The 22,596-nt window shown below is 31.4% G+C and overlaps 2 protein-coding genes across 4 annotated transcripts; one reads left to right on the forward strand and one right to left on the reverse strand.

The window, feature by feature from the left end:
* Nucleotides 1-1,536: 1,536 nt before the first annotated feature.
* On the forward strand, nt 1,537-2,571 carry LOC105639085 (large ribosomal subunit protein P1z). Its single transcript, XM_012223028.4, has 4 exons — nt 1,537-1,685; nt 1,787-1,875; nt 1,967-2,182; nt 2,334-2,571. The coding sequence occupies exons 2-4, from the start codon at nt 1,807-1,809 to the stop codon at nt 2,385-2,387; spliced, it is 339 nt and encodes a 112-aa protein (XP_012078418.1). The 5' UTR covers nt 1,537-1,685; nt 1,787-1,806; the 3' UTR covers nt 2,388-2,571.
* Nucleotides 2,572-5,594: 3,023 nt separating this feature from the next.
* LOC105639084 (granule-bound starch synthase 1, chloroplastic/amyloplastic) lies at nt 5,595-11,377 on the reverse strand. Of its 3 annotated transcripts, none has more exons than XM_012223027.3 (13): nt 10,987-11,376; nt 8,980-9,060; nt 8,800-8,898; nt 8,626-8,715; nt 8,342-8,381; nt 8,140-8,240; nt 7,914-8,023; nt 7,557-7,800; nt 7,287-7,463; nt 6,505-6,696; nt 6,322-6,408; nt 6,128-6,256; nt 5,595-6,050 (listed from the first exon to the last, which is right to left on the reverse strand). In XM_012223027.3, the coding sequence occupies exons 1-13, from the start codon at nt 11,314-11,316 to the stop codon at nt 5,934-5,936; spliced, it is 1,797 nt and encodes a 598-aa protein (XP_012078417.1). In that variant the 5' UTR covers nt 11,317-11,376; the 3' UTR covers nt 5,595-5,933. The 3 variants fall into 3 exon arrangements, 2 of the variants coding, with proteins under 2 accessions (XP_012078417.1, XP_012078416.1); XM_012223026.3 differs by having other exon boundaries at nt 8,318-8,381; XR_001047095.3 differs by having other exon boundaries at nt 6,008-6,050; nt 6,128-6,222; nt 8,318-8,381; nt 10,987-11,377.
* Nucleotides 11,378-22,596: the final 11,219 nt, after the last annotated feature.

The following is a 22,596-nucleotide window of genomic DNA, read 5'->3' on the forward strand; positions in this document are numbered from 1 at the left end:
TTTATTATGTCAAGTTAGACATCTAAGTCAAACCATTTCCTACGTTGTAAGCAAAGATTCGACAAATTATATAAGGAGGGTTCAGCAACATGTCTGATTGCTTAATTTCTATAGTTGAAATGGAAATTCAATACTGTCAGTAAGGTTTGAAATGACAGTCTTGCATAGATTAAACTCACTTTTGTCTAATAACATTTGAGTTGCTGAAATTTTAGACCTCATAATGGCTTCACTATCCCTAGCACTTACAAAATTATTGTACCATGAACAAAATTTAGATAGCCTCCTCTTTTTTTTAACAAGTCTAGAGACCAGCTTCTAAAGGCACAGTACAACACACCTGGATTATGGTCACTTAGCTAAAATCACCATACAACCTTATTCTTGTTTACTCTCAGTCCTCCAAAATAAAATAATAAGCTCATAATTCATGATGCAATAACAATCAGATATAAAAAAATAAAAAATATTAAATAATAAACATATAATTGTTGTTGGGACTCGGTTATAGTTTCGTTGAAGAGCATCCATAACCTTAACAGCTCCTCAATAACTTTATTCATGTTAGTTCAAATCTCTTGGTAGTTGATATAGCCTTCAACTCGATTTTAACCACAAAAATCAGGTACTCCTCTAATTTAGTATCATTTACTGATTATCTCATGATTATAACTTGATTATCATTCTCATTTCTAAGAAGCATTGGATCAACAATCTCCATAACAAGGTTAGGAAGAGAGTTTCTCTAACAATCTCCATAATATGTTATTTGTTTTCGGAATTTGTATTCTCTGTGATAAAAGCGCAGGTAGTACAACCAAATGGAGCTTAATAAATTCGGAGAGCAGTCCTTAATAAATTCGGACATAAACAGTCCTCAACAAATGTGGACAGCCCATCAATTCGAACAAGTCCATCAAGTTCGAACATAAATCGTCCATCATTTCGGACTTAAGCAGTCTTTCAATTCGAACATCAATCGTCCATTATTTTGGACTTTTAAGCAGTCCTCCAATTCAGACACAAATCATCCATCATTTCGAACTTAAGCAGTCCACCATTCAAGCTTAAATAGCTCATATTTTAGCAATCCATCAATTTAAATTTAAACATTTGTTGAACATAAATGACTAACATTTTTGGGGAACTACTAATGATATATAATAATAAAATACATAAAAGAAAAATATATAAATATATTAAAGGATATTACATTTCTAAGCAAACTTTAACTAACAAAGCAAACTCTAACTAACAAATAATATATTATATATAAAACAATTAAATCAGCAATATATATAACGAATACAAATAATATGCATAAGTTGATCATAAAAAATTAGTAGATATATAAATATAGATAAATAGATAAATTATAGATTTTTTTTGAAAGTTAGATAAATTATAGATTAATAATTAAAATTAATCAATTAATATAATAATAATAATTAATTAATGATTAATTTTATAGATTAAAAAGTTGGAGTTGTGATTGGGCCGGGCCCTTTCCCTGATTCTCTCTGTAGGCCGATAATTGGTGACTGGGTTTGTGCTTCCTAGCCGTAATGTCGTGGTCAAAACCCTAGACCTATAAATGTAAAATGATCCATATAAACCCATCCCTCTATTCTACCATCTTCTCCAGTAGCCACTCCAAGCATCTTCACGAGCACAGGATCCCTTAGGTCTGAATTCTCTCTATCGTTGAGATTGCATTTCTAGAATAAATCTAGGTTTTATCTTTTTTGTCCTGCTAATCTAATCGATATCGAAATCATTTATACAGATTTTGTTAAGTTTTAAACAATGTCTGCCGGAGAGATAGCTTGCACTTACGCTACTTTGATCCTCCACGACGACGGGATCGCCGTCACTGTAATTTTTTCTACCTCTTCAGCTTTTCTTTTCAATTCTATTTTACGTTTCGTCTTTTAGTATTTTATTTTGGGGAAATTATTTAATGCAGGCGGAGAAGATCGCTACACTGGTGAAGGCAGCTAACGTGTCGGTTGAATCATACTGGCCAAGCCTTTTCGCTAAGTTGGCAGAGAAGAGGAAGCTCGACGATCTTATCATGAATGTTGGTTCTGGTGGTGGCGGTGGTGCTGTTGCCGTCGCTGCTCCCGCTGCAGGTGCTGGTGCCACCGCTGCCGCTGCTGCTCCTGCTGTTGAGGAGAAGAAGGTATTAATTCCTTTTTTGTTTTAAGGCTCAGCTATTTTTCTTTTTTGATTGTATTATAAAGAAATTCATTAGAAGAATAAAGGGAATCATTTTGCTTTTAGATTTTGCAGAATTTTAATTATATTTACGCGCTTTTTATTTTTGGTTACAGGAGGAACCCAAGGAAGAGAGTGATGATGACATGGGATTCAGCTTGTTTGATTAGGTGCTTTCGCCGTTTTTAGTGTCTTTTATGTTTTTTAGTTGTTTTGCGAATTAGACAAAAATTAGGATTCATCTTTTTTTGGTAATTCAAACGCCCATTTGGGAACTAATTCAAGCGGTTTTATTTTGGAATTGATTTTGGAGAACCAATACAAGGGGTTCAATTACATATCACTGCCTTTTTATGAGCTGTTCTTGAATTTTACATGGTTAATTTGGTAATTGTTGAGTTCTATTTGATTATATTCTACGGTAGGTTAATTTAACTTTTTTGGCAAGTTGTAATTTGACTCATTTTGCTCATAGTACATTACACATACTTGAATGCTCTTCCATAGGGCTATGCCCTTTAATTTCCATTTGAAAATAGGTATTTTCACTTATATGTGAGAAGTTGCTAGGATATATATAGCCTGCTTGTGCTAACGTTATTGTGGTTATGCTTCGCCATGCATATTTCTAATAAAGTTGCCTATAATTGGTTAACCTAAATTCATTGTTTGTTTGTTCTACAGTGAAGTTTATTTTGCTTATATAAAGACTTCAAATTTATCATTATTGGTTAACCGAAATTCATTGTTTGTTTGTTCTACAGTGAAGTTTATTTTGCTTATGTAAAGACTTCAAATTTATCATTTTAAGAAACTAAACCAATAGTTATATATAATCATTTTAAAATACAAGTGGTCCTAAGTATATTTTCTGAAATTATCATCGAATTATATTTAAAAACTGAAAATCTGAAATTTTAAAGGACATTTTTGATAGAACATTCATTTTGATTTCATAGTCTATTTCTGAGGATACCAAATGTACCTTATGTTACAGTGCAGTTCCTGTTTCTTCATTGCATATTCTTACCCCACTCATTGCTCAAATTTTTTTTTAACTGGCCTGGGCATTGCTTCAATTTTTGCTGTTTTACATATTATAATTATGTTGAGTTAGTGATCATCTGTATCTGTATAATGAAAATATGGAGAAACATTTGAAGTAGTGCAGTAGCTTTTCAAGGTTTCCTTTTTTTAAACTGTTGATCCCTTCTTGAATATATAGCCATCTTTTTAAATGGGTAATTTGATGCTATTTACACCTGTTCATGATGGGCAGTACGAATGATAATAACTGCAGTGTTTCTCTGAATCTCCATTTCTTGAACTTTCAGTATTTATTTCCATGCTTGAAATTTGAAGCTTTTTTATTTGACTTGCTAGCATATATCACTAATTTGTTTACATAGTGATTTGTTTGAAATTGAACATTGATTTTGTTTTCAGTTTGCCATTGAAGATATGGTAATCAATGGAAATTCTAGGATTAAGTGAATGCAAATTTTGTATTGCTTTGATTGATGATATTGGAGATTATGATGGTGGATTTAGGAAATAGATGGGTTGGCATTCATGATGCAAGTAGAACTTAAAATCTTGTGGCTAAGTGGCGTTCAATGCCAATTGGGATGTAAATAACCTTTTCACAATAATTATACATTAATGGCATTATCAAGAGAGGAAATATTCCAATTTGAATACTCCTTTAAGACTCGAGAGATTAACCATCCTGGTTAATATACTAATGGTACTTTCATTGCTGTTTGGCCATTGTATAATTAGCCATTGAAGTTTCGGAGGTAAAAAAAATTTACAATTGATTTACAGATGGATGCTATTTCTGTCATGAAGTTCTGAAATCTGTGAGTCTGTCTTTGGCTAGGTACGAACTCGAGGCAAAATGTTTTATTGAAACTTTTGCAATGTGTGGTAGGCTATATAAGATGTTATTGTTTGGTTCATCGTGGAAATTGAAAGGACTTTTATATCTTGGAATTGGAATAAAATCCCAAGAATTTTAAATAAAATATAATGTATTTGATTAGATTAAGATAATGTTTATGCTTTGTATGCAAGTAAAAATTTATTTTAAGATAACAGTATCTAAACAAATTTGGATTTTTTGTGAATCAAATCAAAAAATAGATTTCAACTTATAAGAATTGCATACAAGTGGTCCTAAGTATATTTTCTGAAATTATCATCGAATTATATTTAAAAACTGAAAATCTGAAATTTTAAAGGACATTTTTGATAGAACATTCATTTTGATTTCATAGTCTATTTCTGAGGATACCAAATGTACCTTATGTTACAGTGCAGTTCCTGTTTCTTCATTGCATATTCTTACCCCACTCATTGCTCAAATTTTTTTTTAACTGGCCTGGGCATTGCTTCAATTTTTGCTGTTTTACATATTATAATTATGTTGAGTTAGTGATCATCTGTATCTGTATAATGAAAATATGGAGAAACATTTGAAGTAGTGCAGTAGCTTTTCAAGGTTTCCTTTTTTTAAACTGTTGATCCCTTCTTGAATATATAGCCATCTTTTTAAATGGGTAATTTGATGCTATTTACACCTGTTCATGATGGGCAGTACGAATGATAATAACTGCAGTGTTTCTCTGAATCTCCATTTCTTGAACTTTCAGTATTTATTTCCATGCTTGAAATTTGAAGCTTTTTTATTTGACTTGCTAGCATATATCACTAATTTGTTTACATAGTGATTTGTTTGAAGTTGAACATTGATTTTGTTTTCAGTTTGCCATTGAAGATATGGTAATCAATGGAAATTCTAGGATTAAGTGAATGCAAATTTTGTATTGCTTTGATTGATGATATTGGAGATTATGATGGTGGATTTAGGAAATAGATGGGTTGGCATTCATGATGCAAGTAGAACTTAAAATCTTGTGGCTAAGTGGCGTTCAATGCCAATTGGGATGTAAATAACCTTTTCACAATAATTATACATTAATGGCATTATCAAGAGAGGAAATATTCCAATTTGAATACTCCTTTAAGACTCGAGAGATTAACCATCCTGGTTAATATACTAATGGTACTTTCATTGCTGTTTGGCCATTGTATAATTAGCCATTGAAGTTTCGGAGGTAAAAAAAATTTACAATTGATTTACAGATGGATGCTATTTCTGTCATGAAGTTCTGAAATCTGTGAGTCTGTCTTTGGCTAGGTACGAACTCGAGGCAAAATGTTTTATTGAAACTTTTGCAATGTGTGGTAGGCTATATAAGATGTTATTGTTTGGTTCATCGTGGAAATTGAAAGGACTTTTATATCTTGGAATTGGAATAAAATCCCAAGAATTTTAAATAAAATATAATGTATTTGATTAGATTAAGATAATGTTTATGCTTTGTATGCAAGTAAAAATTTATTTTAAGATAACAGTATCTAAACAAATTTGGATTTTTTGTGAATCAAATCAAAAAATAGATTTCAACTTATAAGAATTGCATTCTATTTCCAATCCTGGAGTGAATTAACATGGCTGAGAAACGCCTGGTAGATTGCCACTTTCTTTGCTGCAGCAATTTCAACTTCTAGTCCACTATTTATGCAGCACGCCTATTTTGATCTGCCTGCTAGTTGAACGGAGCTTAGATGTCGTATATAGCTAGATGAACATAGCTTAGATGTCGTATTTAACTAGTCTCACACTTAACAAATAGACCATATTCAGCCTTTTACGGAGTAGCAACATTTTCCTTGGCTAAAGGAGCAATTTCCTCTCCATCAATTCCAGGTTCACTTCCAGCAACCTCCAAGCTCAGCAGCAACTTCTCCCACTTCTTTGCAGGTCCCTGTTCCAAAAAGGAAACATTATTTATTGCTTTCTTTTACTTGTTAATCTCTTACACTTCTACTGTCTTACTCTCACCTTCCATGAGAGATCTTGAGCCATACAATTCTCTATCATTTCTGCCAAAGCACGGGTACCGCAGACTTGAAGTGCCCTTTTCACTGTTGTTGCTACTGCGGTTGCATTTTCAGGATCAACTTTATCACACTGAAGGAAACTAACAGAGGTTATGCCAAACACTATGTAGGAGTATCAGAAAAATGTCGCCTTACCTGTACATTGAAGGCACCCATTTGGAAACCTGTATAACCTTCTTTCACAGTATCGACAAGGCCACCGGTCGAGGCGACGATAGGAACCTGACTCATATTTCATGTTTATAGAACTTTAGTTTCTTTGATTTACAGCACTGCGAGATAATAATTCAAGCTGTTAAACAACGAATGAGGCTGTACCGTTCCGTATCGCATGGCGTGCAATTGGATGAGGCCACATGGTTCAAATCTACTTGGGACTAATATAAAATCAGCTCCAGCTGTAATCAGATGTGCTAGGGGAACATTGAATTTTGCTACTCCTCTAGCTTTATTAGGATAGAGTACGTCAAGCTGCAATATCTGTTTTTCCATGTGCTTTTTTCCAGTGCCCTATGAGACATTGAACAAATAGGCACTTGGTCATTCTTTTGACCTCGCCAATCTTTAACAACAGTGCAAAACTAATAAGGTTGTATATTCAGTAAAATTAACTAGTAAAATTAACTATTTTAGTATAATTTAGATATTTGAATAGTTGGTAGTTATATGAGTAGCTTTTCATAAAACTCATAAAACGCTGAAAGCTAAATGTTACATAAGTTAACTCTTTATAAAATACTACCTAAGCGTTTAGTCAAAATTTTAAAAGCTAATTAAAAAAAATTATTACCAAATACAATTTTGGTGATAGTAAAATTATGTTTTAGGTATAAACTTTAAGGTACGCATTGCTAATGGGCCGGTTTTAGACCGAATTGAACTGGAATTGATCTCAAAAAAGGACCAAATTTGGTCATTTCAGCCGACGGAGTGGTTTCTCGTTATTTGAGATGGAAACAACAGCAACTAAGCCTTGATTCCAAATTAGTTAGGGAAACCAGAACTAGATTGGAATCAAACCTGTTCCCGGGAGCCATGCCTACCTCAAGGCAGAATCGAATAATAAAACAATATAAACTGTAGTAGAAAAACATACTTACAAGAATAATTATTTGGACATTCTCTTGAATTAAGAATGGAATTGCTGCTGCGAGAATGTCTGAACCTTTTTGCTCTTCGAGTCTACCAATGAAGCCTATCACAGGGATATTTCTATCAATAGGCAACCCAACTTCTGCTTGTAGTGCTTCCTTTAAAAGAGGCTTCGCTTCCATCACCTAAAATCAGAACTCAGAGTTCAAGAACAGGTCCAAACTCAATCCCATACGAAAGCTAAGCAGATTTTTTTTTTTTCCAAAGATTGAGCTTACAGTCGCAGAATCATATTTAACATTGATATATTTGTCAGTGGATGGATTCCACTCCTGAACATCCATACCGTTCACAATTCCAGAAATACCGGTCATACGAAGGATGTTATCTAATTCAACACCTTTCTCTATACCAGAAACTAGTTCCTCTGCATAATGTGGACTAACTGTTACAATCCTGTCTGATTCTAATATTCCGGCTTTCATCCAATTAATCTTCCTTCCTTTCACAGGTTTTTCATATCTGCAATTACTCGATGAGTTTTATAATGCCACAAACTTAAGATCAAAGCGGAAAATGTTGTGTTTTTATATATCAAATCAAATTCATAACTGGAGAATTAGAAATATTCATACCCATCAAAAAAATCGAATGAGTTCTTAAACCGTTCTGGAAGATTAAGAAGTGCAAAATCCGAAAAGGCAAATCGTCCTTGGTATGCAATATTGTGGATGCAGAAAACCACCTGGAAGTAATAAGCAATATATAGCATTCTAAGTAATGTTGGCAGCAAATTCACAGCTAACTAAATTTATGAATTATTGACATTTTGAGCAAGAGAAAGAAATAAGACTCTTAAACCTTGGCATTTCTATACATCCCCTTTGATTTGTAAAAGGCTTTTAGGTAGCAGGGAAGAAGAGCAGTGTGCCAATCATTTGCGATGAAGACAACATCCTCACCTGCATTAGATCAATTATTAACTGTATTGAAACTAATTTCTTAACAGTAATTTCAGTTTCGAACAATTGTTGCCTACCATAGGGTCCTGAGAAGTATTTACCACTGTTGAGACTTAACAACCGCGGTGCTTCAATAGCTGCCTGAAAGAATAAATCAGTGAAAAAACTATTACAGATAAAACAAGACTCAGAACTTTAAACTTTATTGCTTCCATATTCTTAAAAGAAGTGAAGCGTTGATCACTCCGTACAAATATCGAACATAGCTTAAGCAAAACCCATTTTCAGGTTTCAATATGGTAGAAGAAACTGAATTCAACTTTTGTATTGGTCTATCATAACAATAATATAACACAGTTAAAGGAGGGAACAAAAGGTTTCTTACCTGGCAAAACAAACTGAAACGAAGTTGGTTATTTTCATAATCTGTTCCTGCCTGAGGACCATAGAGTTTCGAACCAGTTTTTCCCCATACCTTCGAAGTAACAGCAAAACATTGAAATTTTGCAACTCCAATGTTAATTAACATACAAATATCTATACAAATACAAGTTAATACCTTCTCTAGAAACATTGGGTGATCCACAAAAACACGATCAACTCCTCGTTTGTAGCAATGGAAGAAGCGAACAGTTTCAAGCTTACCCCCAACTTCTATCTGTTTGGAAACAAGATGACAGTTTCAACAACAGGGGATGAAGTGTACCTTCTTTTCTTGCTATGGACTGTCTGTATTTACCTGAATAACAACATTTGTGTCCCAGGAATCTTTGTACTGATCGTAGCGTGGTGAGATTGTCATGACACGGTGCCCATTGGCCTGGACAAGAAGCATTATGTAAAATTGTAAAATGTTGGATTAGAAATCTTATAGTTAGTGAATATTGGACTACCCACCTACAACCGTATATTTTGACACGAAGTTCATGTATTCTCTATATTGAAGTCTCATATTTTTAATAGGAAAATTTTACTTAGACCGGGTACATGGCCCACTCATGGAGCAAATCAATAAGAATGAGATTTTTTATTGAAACGAGAGTATTTCTAACCATATATCGGAAAAAAAAGAATAAAATCAAAATACTTTTTGAAGAATCCATAAACGTGGTTATGAATTCAGTCCAAACACGTAATTTCCATTTTTAATATAAAATCCAAACCAAATCTCATATCTTCTCTCATAATTAGCTATGTTGCATGGACTTGGACATAGGACGCGACACGGACACGGGACACAATAATTTTTTTTAAAAAAAGGACACGACATGCTCAAGGCACGTTATACTAAAAAATATATAATCTATTACGAAATTAAATATGAAAATAATTATCCTATGTCATAGACATAAAAAAATACTTAATTTTCTACTTCAACATCATTAGTTAAATTCTCAACAGTAACATCATCGTTAAAGTTAATCGCTTCCATCTTTAGCTCATTTAAAAATAAATTAGTAATTTCAAGAATTGTAACGTCTTCAAAAGAATCAAATTGATCTCGTGCAATGTCCTATGTTTTTTTATTTAATATAATATTATGGGCTTCTTCTTAATAAAAGTCCGAAGATTACTATGAACAAAAACAAAATTTTAAATTTGGCAGTAAAATTTATAAACTCTACAGAATGATTTAGGGTTTTTTCAATTTTTTATTTTAAGTATATATATTTATCTAATTTATCTTTTTGACCTCAATTTAAAATTTTTGTTAACAAATTTATTAAAAGTTTTATAAAAATTTTATAAGTGCCCTTAAAGTATCCAAAATTAATAAAATTAAAAAAAATAGTCGGACTCTTTTTTTTAAAGTATCCAACACGTATTCAGGAGTGTTGGAAAAATATTGGTGTCCGACATGGATACAATACTCGTACGCTAGACATGTTTAAGGTGTCTGTACATCATATATAATTAGTATTGTATCATATATAATTACTATCGTATCTCATATTCCTACGTTGTACGCCAACACTTTTCTGACATGTTAGATACTTTAAAAATTGTGTCCTGTTATTCATTTTATTATATTAATTATGGACACTTCTAAAACACTTAATGGATCACTTCTTGAACACTTTTAAAACTTCTATAAAGCTTTTAGATAAATTCATTAATAAAAATTTTAAATTATTATCTTAAATATATATTTAATAATTTTTAGTACTTAAAATATAAAATTAAAAGTATATAGATCAATCTTTTTAATTTACAAATGTGTAATTTATGAAATTCACGAACTAAATCACAAAACTGAATTGAAATCAATAATTCACAAGGCTTTTTATGAAGAAAAATTGATAACATTACGTTGAATGAAATAAACTGCAAAATATTATAAGTGATTTATTTGATTTCTTTAAAAATATCGGATTTTTTGAAATTGCTGAAGTATCTGTAAATAAGCTAAAGATATAATGATTTTTGATAATAATATTAATTATGAAAATTTAATTAACGATGTTAAAATAAGAAATTAATCGTTTTTTATTTTATATTTATGACTTACAATAAATGATTGTTTACTTATTTAAGTTATTAATAAATTATATTTATTTAGTGTATCGTGTGTCTCGAGTGTGTTAATGTCCTACTTTTTTAAAAAATTATTTGTATCGCATTGTTTTTCATATCTCATATCCGTGCAACTAATAGTTTAATATATATATATACACACATATATACAGCGACAGTCCAAAATAGTTATATTAAATAGTCCACTAATATTGCAGATAAATATACTTACTGCCATCGCCGGTGGGAGACCACCCAAAACATCACCAAGTCCGCCGGTTTTGCTCCATGGACCAACCTCAGTTCCGATAAAAACTAAATTCATCCCAATTCCACATTTAATAACTCCAACTGGCTTTCTCAATTGTCTTCTAAAAGCCTTTGCATTGGCTTTCAACTTTAGCATCGCCAACTTCTCCAACCTTAACCCAACATGACTACTCGTATTGTTCGTTAGGCCATTTTGTGCCGCCAATATCACTTTACGCTCTGATACATTTCCTCCTCTAAAATACACATTAGAGCTCTTTGTAACAAAACGTGAAGCTGATGCCGTTGCCATTGCTAATCTTCTCGTTCAAAAATTACCTCATTGAACAGAAACTCTTTGTTTCTGAGGTTGAGACTGACATTCATATTCGTGTGGTAATGGGCGTTAGGTAGGGACTGTGTTTCCACGTGGCAGTATCCGGTTGGTGTTTTAGAGCCGCCCCAGTCCACTTGACTACCATTCGATTTCATTTGAGGCCGCAGTTAACGAACGGCGGGGCCCATTATAGCTAAAGTAAGAATATGCTGTTGTTGTTTTGATCGAATTCCAAAAGTTTTGCATAGTTGATCCATGTGGGTCCACGATGCGTTTCGCCCACAAAACAACTACAGATGATTTATTTCCTCTGTTTAGGATGTCCATCAAATTGCTCACACCGTGTAAACTAATTTAAAATCATATTTAAAAGTCAATGATTTGATTCGCTTTGTAAAATTTAACAACTAAACTTTTGATTCGGTTTATAATTTTGAAGTCAAAATCCCTCGAATTCAACTAGTTATATATCTGTGATCTATCTATAATTTAAAATATATTAATCACAGATATATAACGAATTATCTTAATGAAAATTTAAAAATCATAAAATATCCATTTGGATAATTGACACTAATTTAAGTTTATTAAATAACTTGAGTTTTTAATAATTGATAAATTATTATATTAAATTATAAATTAATATTACTTTTTTAATAATATTTTATTAATTGATTAAAAAATTTACGTTCGATTAAATCTCAATTACATTCAATTATTTGTCAATTTCACAATGAATTAATTATTAAATCAATCAAGAATCATATTTATCTTTAATGGTATCGAGGTGCATTTGTTAAACTTTAATTTCTATTATACATATGATTATTTATTTGATTGCAATATTAGAGCATATTCCTAACTTTTTCTTTTAACGTTTGTGTAAATTAAATTATTATATAAAATAATATAAATATTTTAAATATATAAGAAAAAATAATTTAAAAATTTTTAATATCAAAATAAATTTATTTTCTCTAATGTGGTTAGATATTTAATATAATACGTGATATTTTCTTTTAAAAGAAAAACAATATCAACATATTATTTTTTAATAAATATATATGATAATGAGACATTTGAAAATTTATATTTTATTTTTACATATTTGATTCTATTTTTATTATAATTTAAAATATTTTATTTAGGAGAGAGATAAAAAAAAGAAAAATGTATATTTTTTATAACAAATTTTCAAATAGAATATACATAATTAAGTCTTTTAAAATTTTTATTTTTAAATAAAATAAACATACGTATGTGTAGGATGATGATGAACAGTTAAAAATTTTAATTTTAAAAATATATGTAATATTTTATTCTAATATCCATGTATCTATATATATTGAAATATATTTATTAGGTGATATTGTAGTTATAGTGAATTTTAGATAAATAGCGATATAAATTAAACTGAATTTCTGTGTATATACACACTATTGTTTTATTGATTAATTGTTAGATGAATTTTTATTTTAACATTATAAAAATATAAATAATATAAGATAAAAATTATAATCAATATTTAATATTAAAAAATAAAAATGAGTATAAATAATAAATAAAAAAGGACTTAAAAAATTAAACGAGTATGAATAACAAATATAGTCAACGTGCAACGTACATCATAAAAAGACTAGTAATATATAAAAGTATGAATAGGGAAATATTGGGTTCCTAAAATGTGCTTGCTAAGTTTATGAATTGACAAAAAGATCATTAAGAATTTTAATTTTATTGGTTAAAAATAAAGCTAGTTTAATTTTAATTAATTATGTTAATGTCTTATTTGAATTTAAATTCTACGAGGAAGTTTAAACTAATTCTATTAGTATAGTAATTTTAAAAAATCTTCAATTTGATTGGTTATAATTGATTTCATGTTTAAATCCAAATCCTATTAGGGAATATAATTTTTTTTAATTTTAAAATGATATTATAATCTTGATTGGCTAAAAAATAAAATCTATTATTTAAAAATTGTTAATTTGACTCATTAAGAATATTTACTGTTTAATTCATTAGGAAAAAAAAGATAAAGTATCATTGTTAATTTAATTCATTAGCACTATTTACTGAATTCATTAGGGAAAAAAAAAAAGATAAACTATCCTAAAAACAATAAACTATTACAAAATTAAATATAAATAATAAAAATCCAAATAGAAAAAAAGCATACCCTATAAAACAAAGACACAATTTGTATTATTGTTATCATAATAAAAATAACTACTATAACGTAAAAGAAAAAGTACTGCTAAAAATTAAAACAATACATTTTTCTGTTATCAAATTTGTTGCTTCATAATTATTGAAATATCTATATTTATAAAAGAAATTTAGACTCAATATTCTTTTTATTTATTTATAACTTTTAAGTGTGATTCAATTCTCATTCATTAATTTTTATACCTCAATGCAGAAATTCACTCTTATATTTTTTTTCACAAAAATTTTTGTGGCACCCTCAAGTTTTACTTTGATTTATAGAATATTTTAACTTATCAAATTGCGCTTATTGAAACACTTTAATCAATATATTGAACACCCCAACTTATAAAATTAGATCGATTTAAATATTTATTGAATAGTTAAAAAATTTAAAATTAATATTTTATATATGAAAGCCAAAATCTTAAAAAATTATTATTTTTAGCGTGATGAGATGTGAGATTATTACAAAAAGAAAAATTCAAAATGTCATAATGTCTTTTTTTAAATTTCAGGAATTAAATTATGTACGTCTAAGCCTATATTTATAAATAGTAATTTTTAAAATTATCATTGGTTCTTAATATCTATATGTATGAATGAAGTGTTTGATGCTTAAAATTCTTTTTTCTATGCTTTAGCTTCCCAATTGTTCATTATTTTCGGTCTCAAAAATTTATATAACATGTATCCTATTTGAATCTAGATTTTGCAGGATAAAATAATAAGCAATAATAAATTATATATTAAATAATGTACATCTTAAATATAACAAGAATATAATATTTTTAAATATTTTAATTTTATTGGTTAAAATGAATAAAAGAATCATTTTTTAGTTGTGTAGGCTCATAATTGGAATTATATATTATTAAAATTGTTCAATTCCGAATACAGGAAAGATAAAAAAGTTGGTAACAATTTTTTTACTCATTAAGAGGCTCAATGACAGGAGATAACTCTTCCCTTAGAGCATTAAATTGGTGAAAATATGTAGTCAAGAGAACTAAAATCTAAGATCTTCCACTCACATTAGTCAAAAAACCAAGCAAATTAAATTTGATTCGCTGTGCATCATATAAAAATTTTAGTAGTTTATTAGATTATTCAAAAGGTCATTCTTTCATGCAAATTATTCCATTAAACATATCTAAATTTGGCTAGTAATCGAAACCTTTAAATTCTAGATGATTTCATTAATTAAAATGAACTTTGACTGTACTACTTAGTATTACTACCTATGAAATGCTAGTGTCAACACTCAAAATGCGAATGCCAACTCTTCCTAAGGAGAGATTACTCTTGTACATCCTAAAATAATAATTAAATATTATAAAATTATATGCTAACTCATATGGAAACAATGTTAACAGATAAAGCTCATATAAGTGAAATGGTAAGCATTGAGCAAAACAAGAATGTAGCAAGCATGGAGAAAGCGTAAATGAAACATTGCAAATTAATTGAATGTATTTATTCTAAGAATTAGTTAGCTAGGAACTAATCCTAGCTGACATCTAATCAATTAAGTGTAAAGCAAGTTTGTTAGAGTGCAGTTACAACTTGATATCGAGCTTGGTGAGCTCTATACACTTGTATATAAAACAAACAAGAAAAGATCAATGAACTAATTCCAGACTTTTCCATTTTCTTTGTTCTTAATATTTCTTAATATGGTATCAGAGTAGTTATCATCTTCTTCCTCCATTTTTCAACGATTTATTCTTCTTCATGATCTGGTTTCTTTAAATTAATATTTTTTTCTTAATTGATCCGTTGCTATTCACTTCTGTAATTTGTAATGTGAACTTTGGAACAAAATGACAAGCGATCATTTGCAAAATCCCTCTAACCCTTATTTTTTCATCCAAATGAAATTCTAGCTTTCGTTTTAGTTTCACCTATTCTTTCTGGTCCTAACCACCATTCCTGGGCTAGAGCTATAGGAATGGCCTTGATTTCAAAGAACAAGATTGCTTTCATAGATAGCTCCTTAGCTTCATCGCGTCCAACTAATCTAATGTTTTCTACTTGGTAGAGTTACAATGCAATGGTCTTATCTTGCATTACAAGTGTAACGTCCCATTTTTCTATGTTTGAAATAGTAGGTTGTGATATCCTACTGAATCGAGTCGTTGCTTAGAGTCGAGTCGGGCTGATCCAAAACCCAGTTCGAGCCATTAGAGTCCAGAGTGGGGTAGAATGGGATATAACTGAAATAAGGAAAAGAAGTGGACTTACTTGAAGGAAACAAAAAGATCAAAGTATAAGGATTAGGACTTACTTGCACTAAAAGATAAAGCTTAGGTATTAAGTTGTAACATATTGACACTTGAGGTACCATTTGCTAATTTTCACATAAAAATCATTGATATTTTTGGAGTCTACCCGAGACTTCCATTTCACTTTCCCATTTTTCATCTTTATCTTCTTCATCTCCTTCATCATCTTCATCTCCTTCATCTTCTTCCTTTACTTTCCTCTTCCACCTTCCTTTCTCCATCAATTTTAATGGTAGTGAAGATTTTAATGGGAGTTAAGCATTAATTCAACTTCTATTCTATCCAAGTAAGTAAACCTTCTTGAATTTCATAATTGAATCATTTGGTGATATTTTTAGATGATTCATAAGAATTCTTATGTATAGGAGAAGTGAGCTCAAAGGTAAAAGGAAGCTAAGAAGAAGATTCCAAGCTTGTTAAGTGAAGGTGTGCTATCTCTTTTAGTTTAATTAATTTCCTTGCATGAGCACTTGTGTGGTGTGTTGATAATGAGAAGATATGTTGCTTAATGTTGAGTAAGAAGACTGAAAATGGTGAAAAGCATGAGATGAAATGAATAAATGAAGTAGATATTGAGTTCATGCCGAAACAGGTTTTGCTGGAAAATTTACCAGTAACTTCACCATGATTTTGACCCTAGTTAACGATGGAATTAGGAAGTGGTCTAGAAGAGTTATTTTTTCCTCTATGTGTTAGCTTTCAATGGGTTTTTGAATCACCCAAATCAGAGTTATAAATTGAGAGATCTGACCAAAATAGTACAGACTGCGCAGGCTGGAAAACATGACGCGCGCTCGCAAATTTCATGTCGAGCTCGCGAATTGTGCCTGTAAACTCTCTGACTCTCATTTTGTGCTTCTCGCGCTCGCGAATTTCATTGCGCGCTCGCGAATCTCACCTGTAAACTCACTGACCCTCATGTGTGCTTCTCGCGCTCGCGACTTTGCATGGAGCGCTCGCGACTTTTGTTCTGATACCCTTTTGGACATCATTTTCTATGCAATTGTATTCCTTTGCTCAACTTGTATGCCTCCAATCATTTTTAAAAAAAAAAGACAACATGAGAACATGTATCAAAACAACATGCAAGCATGCAAATGATGTGAAATGAGGTAAACAGTAGGGTGTATGAAGTTATGAATTCTATGCAATTATATTCCTTTGCTCAACTTATATGCCTCCAATCATTTTAAAACAAAAAGACAACATGAGAACATGTATCAAAACAACATGCAAGCATGCAAATGATGTGAAATGAGGTAAACAATAGGGTGTATGAAGTTCTAAATTCTATGCAATTGTATTCCTTTGCTCAACTTGTATGCCTTCAATCATTTGAAAACAAAAAGACAACATGAACACATGTATAAACACAAAATGTAAGCACGCAAATGATGTGAAACTAACATGACACAAGTTGCCCGCTTGGTGAGGCTATCAGCATACAGGTAAGCAGTATGGTTTATGAAATTATGAAGCAGTTAATATGCTTTTGTTTTATAGATTGACATATCAATAATATGCTCCATTGAGATTAGGTAGAAACCACTTAGATAAGGCTATGTCGCGACATAGGATAGCAGATCTGCGCCCCATATAGTTTGGTACTCCGGCTACAGGCCGTTGAGTGGATATGATTATATAATGGCCATAGCAGCCCAGTCATACAGTATTCATCCAGTTTCATACAGTTCTTCTTATCACTTTGGTTTCACTATAACCTTATGGAGCTATACAGTAATATTGACTACCAATTGCATAATCATACAGTATAATGAGCAGCAAGTACGATAATGAAAGTATCATGATATGTGTGCTTACATTCCATATGTGATTACATGTTTATTTATACATATGTAAGTGCTTACTTGTTTCTTTATTCATTGCGATATTCACTGAGTTTGAATAAAAGTTGCAGAATTAATACAGCATAAGGAACATCAGGTACATCATGAAAGTATAATGCTATATATGCTTACAAGTTTATTTATTTAATTCTTAAGGAGCCATACAGTTATGAGATGTTATTAATCATAACTTATATGATGTGACTAAAAAGTGCATAAGTCATACAGTATAATGAACAGCAGGTAAGACAATTAAAATATACTGTTATGTATTCTTACATGTTTATTGATTTCAATCATACAACATAATGAACAGCAGGTAAGATCATGATAGCATCATGATATGTGTGATTAAAGGTTCATGTAAAGGAGTTATGAGATAATTAGAACTAAATTATTTATGTTATGAATTAGAAGTTTATTCTTTGCTATAAAGATACATTTATGTTGAAATTTACTGATTCTATGATTATCAATGCTTTTATGAACTTTGTATTTTAAGTAAGTTGCCATTGCATTTTGTTAAGTATGTGAATTATGAGCACCACTGAGTTTTATACTCAGTGCGTCGATTTTTATCACGCGTAGGTTGACGATCGTGGTTGCTACTTGAAGACTTGAAGAGTACTATCAAAGTAGAAGTGACTAATTTGGGAGTAGTAGATTGAGAGTTATATAATTAAGAATTATGGCATGTATAATTATTACATTTGTTAGAGCTTATGTGATTGGAAATATAAGTGACGCATGTAATTATTTTGGTGTAAGTAGTTGGAGATAAGAATAATACTTATGAAATGATTGAATATGAAATATTTTACAATAGTTGATATGATTAGTTCATGAAGACTTGATATAGATCATGAATGCAATTAATTGCTGGATATTAAATGCTATTGAGGGTTTATACAGTTATGACTATATATATATAAAGTGTTATTGTGTTATGATGATTAGTTGGAGATATTGGAAGTTTGGAGTTTAATTGGGAGTGTTTTGTATTCATATTTAGCATACAGGATGATATCAGCATGACAGGACATAAGTTCAACCAGATTGTAGCGTCTCGGCTCGGTTCATTCGGGTTAACGGGTGGACCGGGAAGGGATGTTACAACAAGATCACTGTTTACATCTATTAAACAAAGTATCTTGTGGATCGACAAATCTTCTGATGTGTGGAATGTATAGATTTTCTCAAGGTCATGTATTACGAATTTCTGATTTGCAAGAGGAAATTTCTAATATCGCATAAGGAGAATTGTTTATTATTGAGTATTTCACTCAATTGAAGATTTTATGGGATGAACTCCTAAATTTTAGACCTATACCTAGTTGTTCATGTCCTACACCTTATTCTTGTAAAGCAATTGGTGTATGCAAGAGATATATGGAGAATGATTGTGTTATCAAGTTTTTAAAAGGCTTAAATCAGTAGTACACACATGTTAAATCATAAGTAATGCTTTTGGATCCTTTAATGGTTCCCCTAGACCCAATAGTAACTATAATACTTCTCATAGGACCAAGATCATAATGACATGAAATAGAAGTGGACTTAATGGAAGTTCAATGAATAGTTCTAAAGTTAATAATTTCAATTTCCCAGGACCTTATATGCAAAGAACTTAGGTGACTAATAATGCTAAGTTCCACACCTTTTGTGGTAAGCCAAGGCACATAGTTGATACATGCTATAAAAAGCATGGCTATCCCCCTAGTTTCCCATTCAGAGACTGTACAAGTCAGTCTTCTGCAAACATGTGTTCTGGTGGTTCTCTTCCAATATTAATGGATCCAATTGGTGTTTCAGATAACGCTATGTTATCTTTCACTCCAAAACAACATCTCAAATTACTCTCATTAATATAAGAGCAATCTAGTCCTCTTGCTCATAAATCTAATGTTAAGATACCTACTGTCAATAATGTTGTTATTGTTGCTCAACAAAGCCTACCTCCTGTTTCAAATGAATTAGATGTTGTTACAGGTAATACTTTTGCTCTTGTTTTCAATTCAATTTCTCATACTTGGCTATTAGATACGGGAGCAACTCATCACATAAGCTTTTCTCTTTCTTTATTCACCACATATAAGAGAATTAAGCCTATTTCTATGAAGTGATCATATCGCAGTTGTGTTATTGCTAATTACTCAAACATAGTGATTTCACAAGTGATTTTCAACTCACTGATGTGTTGCATATACCCAATTTCAAGTTTAATCTCATCTCAGTCACAAAGCTCATACAACAATTGACTTGCGCTTTACACTCTGAAGGTGCTTCTTGTCTTATTCAAGATTAGATTTCCTTAAAGACGATTGGTACAGCTGAAGTACAAGGTGGTTTATATGTTCTTGCTTCACCTACATCTTCTCACTTGGTGAATTCCATCTCTACATCTGTTGCTACAACTTCTACAAATTCCTCTTTCCCTATGGACGAAATTTGGCATTACAGAATGGGACATTTATCTCATTCCAAGCTACTCCAGCTCAGTAAATCTTTTCCTATTGTAAAATGTGGTACTAATAATACACCATATAATAGTTGTCATTTGGCTAAATAGAAGAAGCTACCTTTTCTAAGTAGTGAATCTGTTACCACTACTGCTTTTGATTTGCTTCATATAGACATATGGGGACCTCTCTCAGTCCCTTTTATGCATCATCACAAGTACTTTCTCACATTTGTAGATGACCATACATGATTTCTTTAGATTTTCTTAATGAAGTCAAAGTCAGAACTAAAATCTTTAGTGCACTCTTTCATTACTATGGTTGAACCTTAGTTTGCTGTCAAAGTTAACCAAATTAGGGCTGATATTGGCCTTGAGTTCCAAATGCATGATTTCTTTAAGGCAAAAGGCATACTACATCAAACCTCCTATGTTGAAACACCACAACAAAATGCTATTGTTGAATGTAAACATCAACGTATCTAAATGTGACAAGGGTTTACTGTTTCAAAGCCACTTACCTAAAATATTTTGGTGTTATGTTGTACATGTTGTGTTCTTGATTAACAGAATCCCAACTCCATTGCTAGGAAACCACTCACCAGTTGATCAACTTTATTATTCTCCTCCCAATTACCAAGAATTCAAAGTGTTTGGTTGTCTCTCATATGCCTCCACTCTTACTTCACACATAAACTAGTTAGACCCTAGAGCTAAAAAAATAATTTTTGGGGGGTATAAATTTGGTACAAAAGATTCCTTCTTATGGATCTAGCCATAAGAGAAATATTTCTATCAAGAAATTTGATCTTTTATGAGAATCAATTTTCTTTCTCAATACTTAGTCCCTCTATAGCTTAATTTCTTAAATGACAGATTCTGTTTCTTTCTCTCCTCATGCAACAGATACCTTTCCTTATACCAAACCACCTTTACTTCCTACTCCTTCTTTACCCCCCAAACACAATACCAGACACATCCTCAACTTTTATTCTAATTCCTACATCACAAAGACCCCAAAGACAAAGAAGGGCACCTCAGTCACTTCAAGAGTACCACTACAATCTCACCAAGTCCAACTTTCATACTTCAAATAATTTTTCTTCTATTAAAACACCTGACCCTCTTCCTCTGTCTTATCCTATAATAATCTTTCCCCTAGCCATTCTCACTTTATCTCAAACATCACAAACACTATTGAACCCAAAATCTAAAAGGAAGCAGTTAAGCATGCAATTTGGCAAGATGCTATGACCACTGAGCTTTCAACCCTGCAACAAACCAATACCTAGATTCTTATACCCTTGCCACAAGAAAAACTACAATAGCATGCAAGTGGGTGTATAAGGTGAAATATAAGTCTGATGGTAGTATTGAGATGCATAAAGCCAGGCTTGTAGCCAAAGGCTACACATCAATTGAAAGTCTAGATTATTTGGATACTTTCTCTCTTATTGCAAAAATGACAACAATTAGACTGTTACTTGCTTTAGCATCTATCAAGCATTGGCATCTCCATCAATTGGATGTCAACAATGCTTTCTTGCATGGTGATTTGACTAGAGAAGTGGACATGACTCCCTCTCCTGGTTTGCAAACCTTCCCAATCATGTTTGTAAACTTCAAAAGAGACTCTGTGGCTTAAAACAAGCTAGCAGGGTGGTTCTTCAAGCTCTCTTAGGTCATGACACAACATAGTTATGTTCAATCTCAATCTGACTATTCCCTCTTTGTTCTTTATAAACCTCAGTCCTTTACTGTCCTCTTGGTTTATGTTGATGATGTCATCTTATCAGGTGATGACATCATTGAGATTCAAAGGGTTATGCATTATTCAAAATCGAGGATCTTGGACCTTTAAAATTCTTTCTTGGACTAGAAATTGCAAGGTCCAACAAAGAAATTTCTCTAAAACGAAGAAAATATGCACTGGAGTTAGTGGCAGATACTGCTTTCTTGGACTCTAATCTTAAACTTAACTTTATTATTGGAGAACCCTTATCTAATATCTCTAACTATCAAATGCTTGTTCGGAAGCTGCTTTACCTCGCTACAAGTCAACCTAACATGACTGTTATAGTCAATCAATTAAGTTGGTGAAATAACCTGAATTTTTATTTTCAAAGATTTTTCCTTTAAATTTAATAAACTGAGAGCGTGGAAAATGTATTTAATTATTTAAATGCAAATTAATAAATTGTACATTGATAAACCGAATCGCGAACCAATTGAAAATCGGCAAATCAAAAGAAAACCAAGATTTGAGCTGAATCGAACCAGAATTGAACCGAATCAGCCCAAACCATCTAGAAACATCTCCTTTCTTTTTTTTTATTCTTCTTCAATGCTCATCTCCCTCACCATTTTTACGCTACCAGTCCACCACCGACACTGCCATCAGCACACCCCCAGCGCCACCTCCTCCTCTCTTCTTCTTCTTCTTCTTCTTCTTCTTCTT

The sequence above is a fragment of the Jatropha curcas genome, chromosome 5 (assembly GCF_041381405.1).
Source record: "Jatropha curcas cultivar XTBG-Jc1 chromosome 5, XTBG_Jcur_1.0, whole genome shotgun sequence".
NCBI lineage: Eukaryota > Viridiplantae > Streptophyta > Magnoliopsida > Malpighiales > Euphorbiaceae > Jatropha > Jatropha curcas.

Excerpts from the sequence above, each read along its gene's own strand:
- LOC105639085 (XM_012223028.4), top strand. The coding sequence starts at position 1,807 with ATGTCTGCCGGAGAGATAGCTTGCACTTACGCTACTTTGATCCTCCAC. Across the intron at positions 1,876-1,966 it reads ACGACGGGATCGCCGTCACT|GCGGAGAAGATCGCTACACT; the intron begins GTAATTTTTTCT and ends TATTTAATGCAG. Across the intron at positions 2,183-2,333 it reads CTGCTGTTGAGGAGAAGAAG|GAGGAACCCAAGGAAGAGAG; the intron begins GTATTAATTCCT and ends TTTTGGTTACAG.
- LOC105639084 (XM_012223026.3), bottom strand. The coding sequence starts at position 11,316 with ATGGCAACGGCATCAGCTTCACGTTTTGTTACAAAGAGCTCTAATGTG. Across the intron at positions 7,464-7,556 it reads TTAAATATGATTCTGCGACT|GTGATGGAAGCGAAGCCTCT; the intron begins GTAAGCTCAATC and ends TTCTGATTTTAG. Across the intron at positions 6,051-6,127 it reads CTCAAGATCTCTCATGGAAG|GGACCTGCAAAGAAGTGGGA; the intron begins GTGAGAGTAAGA and ends TTTTTGGAACAG.